The 3,817-nt window shown below is 61.7% G+C and overlaps 1 protein-coding gene across 1 annotated transcript; it reads right to left on the minus strand.

Moving 5' to 3' along the window:
* Positions 1-221: 221 nt before the first annotated feature.
* On the minus strand, positions 222-3,452 carry LOC136493643 (uncharacterized). The gene has a single exon (XM_066489741.1). It carries the CDS (start codon positions 2,960-2,962, stop codon positions 611-613), a length of 2,352 nt encoding a protein of 783 aa, XP_066345838.1. The 5' UTR covers positions 2,963-3,452; the 3' UTR covers positions 222-610.
* Between the last annotated feature and the right edge of the window lie 365 nt (positions 3,453-3,817).

Raw genomic sequence — 3,817 nt, forward strand, 5'->3', positions numbered from 1 at the left:
TGATTTAGAGGAATGCTGTAGGAATTTATAAGAGAAAAATACTGTTCCGGATAAAAAAAGATGCGGATCAAGTCGGGTTTAAAGGCACACGAACATGACAAAAAAAAAATACGAATTATTAAAGGTAACAACGCATAAACTCCCAGAATCGGGTTACGACAACAGAATACAGCACCTAATCTGTTTCATTTTGCGTTACACGCAAGAAACTCCCCCGATTTGCTGCCTATTGATCAATTGACTAATCAGCAAGAAGCCAAGAACCACATGTATATCATATATCATATACTATATGGCGAAACAAGACGAGAGAGGGTCACCGTTTATTGACTGATTAACCACACTTTGATAATGATGAAAAGCAATCTCTCTATCTCCATCGTCTCATCTCATGCCCCCCTCCTACCTGGCTACTCCCCACCCCACCAAAACAAGAGGAGGGAGCAAGCAACAAGCACGGGCAAGAGACGAAACAAGATCAAATAAAAGAATCTACACCTAGGATCATCAGATTCTACAGATGCTAACAGCAGCAGGGAGCTGCCTGCAAGTGCAAGCAGGGAGATGAGAATTAATCCACAAGGAAAGAACGAACAATTAACACATTTTGTTACACCGATGAGGGAACCACAGTGGCGGTGGTCGGATCAGTCAGCATGTCATCGTCTCCCTCCATGAGCAGCTCCGCGTCCCTGTCGTCGTCGTTCCACAGGTCCTTCCGCTCCAGCTTCGAGTTGGCCACCACGAACACTAGCCGTTGCGTGCGGGCAATGCCTCGCGACGAGGAGGCCCCGGGCGCGGTCAGCCACCGCGTCATCGTCGGCGTGCACCTGAACCCCCTCGCGGTCGCGTGGAGGAAGATGAGCCGCACGGCCACCTTGCCCAGCGACTTGAGCTCGCTGAGGCACGTCTCCCACACGAGCCGGCTGCTCTGCTTGTTGGCGATCTTCATCTTCCCCGTCGCCGGGTCGGGCTGCCGGACCTGCACCGCCTGCGCGTACAGCGGGTCCAGGCCCTCCGACCGCCACTTCATCAGCTCCATCATCGCCAGGTGCGCCTCCTCCGGCGACACCAGCCTCGTGATCAGCCTGTCCACGTCCTTCTCCTGCTCCGGCGTCAGGTACTTGAACGGCGGGAGGTACCGCCCGCTGACGTCCTTGATGAGGTACAGCGGGTCCAGGATGAATGCCGCCGACCACGCCGGGTGGTAGCTCCTCCTGAACCTCCTCTCCAGCACGCTCATGGCGATGCCTTCGTCCACGTTGAACTTGCGGCACCAGCCTCTGACCTTGCCGCGCAGGTCGTCCCAGAGCGGGAGGCATTGCCCGACGAGCGGCCGTTCGGTCTCCATCTCCTTCACCATGTCGGTGATCAGCTTCACCAGAGAGTGCGCCGCCTCCACCTCCGCCCAGAACGCCGCGCTGTGCACCATGTCCACGATCTCCCGCGCGGTGGAATCGTCAATGCAGAGCAGCTTGAAGGGCTCCTCGAGCACGGAGAACTGGAGCGGCCGTGCAGAGGTCAGAACGTCATCGAGCATCGCGAATGCTGCGCTGGTTTCGGTGTCGCTCCCATTCGACGGCGGAGCGGCGACGCGGAGGAGCCCAGCGTGGCCAAGCTCCTGGACCTGGTGCCGCTGCAGCAGCGCGCGCACGGCCGGAGTGGCGTTCAAGTAAGCGGCCATCTTGGCACAATTGGTGGCGGCGGAGTGGACCACAGGGAGCTCGCGCGCCAGGTCTTTCGCCAAGCGTGCCAAGCAGTGGGCCTGGCACGAGAGGTTCACCATCCACGGGTGCTTGCTTTCGACATCGCGCAGAGCCTTGGAGCCGAAGCGGTCGGCGACGATGCCGGCGCAATGGCGGAGGTCGGCGGAGGCTGCGACGGAGGAGACGGCGTTCAGCAGCACCTCCTCGGCGTAGTCGGACGACGGCGGCGCCGGCATGGGCACGGCGCGGTGGAAGACGGACGTGCCGTTGGGGAGGTTGACGGCGAGCGTGACTACCTGGTCGCGCCACCCGTCCGCGGCGAGCTGGAAGAAGCGTGCGTCCCGGACGCGCGCGGCGGCGTCGGCACGGGCCTCGGCGTAGCGCGCGTCGAGGCGCCCGCGGGTTAGGTCGGCGCGCGACAGCTCCGGCAGGCCGACCTGGCGCAGGAACGCCTTGAGCTTCGGGTGCTCCGCCGCGGCCAGGGAGACGCTCCCGGACGACTCGAGGAACCAGTCGGCGAGCAGCGCGAGCGCCGCCTCGGCCTGGTGCCGCGGCAGCATCGACCGCGGTGACGCGACGGGCGACTTGAGCCGCTTGACGCTGTCCTCGAGGCGCGCCAGCGCGCCCAGGTCGCCGCGGCCGCCCGAGAGGACCTGGCGCGGTGCGGGCAGCGCCGGTGGCGTGGGAGGCGTGGAGTAGATGGCCTGCTCGCCAACCACCACGTGCTGGTGCTGCGAGGACGCCGCCGCTGCCGCCTCCACGGCTGCGTACGCCGCTGCCAGCGCGTGGCGCTTGCGGCCGCCGCCGCCGGTGGAGTGGCGGCGCTGCTGCGACGACGGCGGGAAGGAGGAGATGGGCACGACGGAGGACGCCGCGGCGATGGCGAGCGGCGGCGCTGTGGAGACAGGCGGCGCCGAGGCGGCCAGCGGCGACGCGAAGTTGGGGCAGGCGCCGCGCTTGAGGTGCTCGGTGGCGGTGCGCGACGGGTTGGATGCGGAGAAGGTGGCGGCGCAGAGCGTGCAGCGCAGGCGCGCCATCTTGGGCGGCTGGCCGGAGGCCGGCGGCGGCACGAGCACGGGCTCCAGGTGCGCCCAGTACCAGGCGCCCTTGCCCTTGATGGCCTTGGCGCGCACCTGCACCAGCCCCTCGTAGCGCTTCCTGGCCACCGCCTCCTCTGCCCCCATTGCCCCCGCGGACGCGGGCGCCTCCGCCGCCGGCGCGGACGCTGACGCCGACGCGCCCTCCTCGGCCGACATGGCGTCACGCGGCCGTCATGTCCGCGGTTACGTAGGCTGGGTTCGTTTGCCTGCTGCTGGACCTGCCTTTGTTTGCTTTCCTTTCCTCTCGCGGGGCGGGGTGGGGGAGCTCAGCTGGGAACCCCAAAGCCAACCAAAAGAAAAAAAAAACCCCGAAAGGTGGGACGGGACGGTGCTGCCTCGCGCCCTCGCTCGCCCAGTCGACCTCGCTCGCCGCGGCACTCGACTATTTTTGTGTTTTTTTCTCGGCCCCCAGTTGCTGCTATTCGCCCTCTTGTAGTCTTGTGCTCGCTCGTTCGCTTGGCTTTGGCGGGTATAGAGAAGAGAAGCAAATGTCTCCAATCCAAAACCCAGGCCGCCTCCTGTTTCTGTGGCTTCTCTCTCTACAACACACTGTTCATCTTGGTTTCTCGAGCTCTTCTCTATACTTGTGACGTGTGAGTCTTGGGAGCTGAGACCTTGCGAGCGACTGTGTGTAGAGAGAGAGAGAGACGGGCGGCCAGGAACAAACTCATCAGTCTAGAGGTCAAGCCTGGAATATAAAGAGAAGAGAAGCACAGGCACTCTCTCAGCTCAGTCACCCTCTCTCTCTCTACCTACTTACCCGCACCACTCACTCAGAGAACTGTTTCTCTCCTTTCTCGCACAGACTCTCTCTCTCTACTACGGAGTAGGAGTAGTATAGTCTAAAAGGGTCTACCTCTACCACTACTAATAATAGTAACTGGTATTTTGGGTATTTTTCTGGTGGTCTTTGGTAGAAGTTGACCGCCAGCTATTTGTTCAGGACTGCAAAGAGGAATGCTCTGATGTGCTGCTTTATGGTACAAATGCACACTATTGTAATAGTAGTAT

This window comes from Miscanthus floridulus, chromosome 11, assembly GCF_019320115.1.
Source record: "Miscanthus floridulus cultivar M001 chromosome 11, ASM1932011v1, whole genome shotgun sequence".
NCBI lineage: Eukaryota > Viridiplantae > Streptophyta > Magnoliopsida > Poales > Poaceae > Miscanthus > Miscanthus floridulus.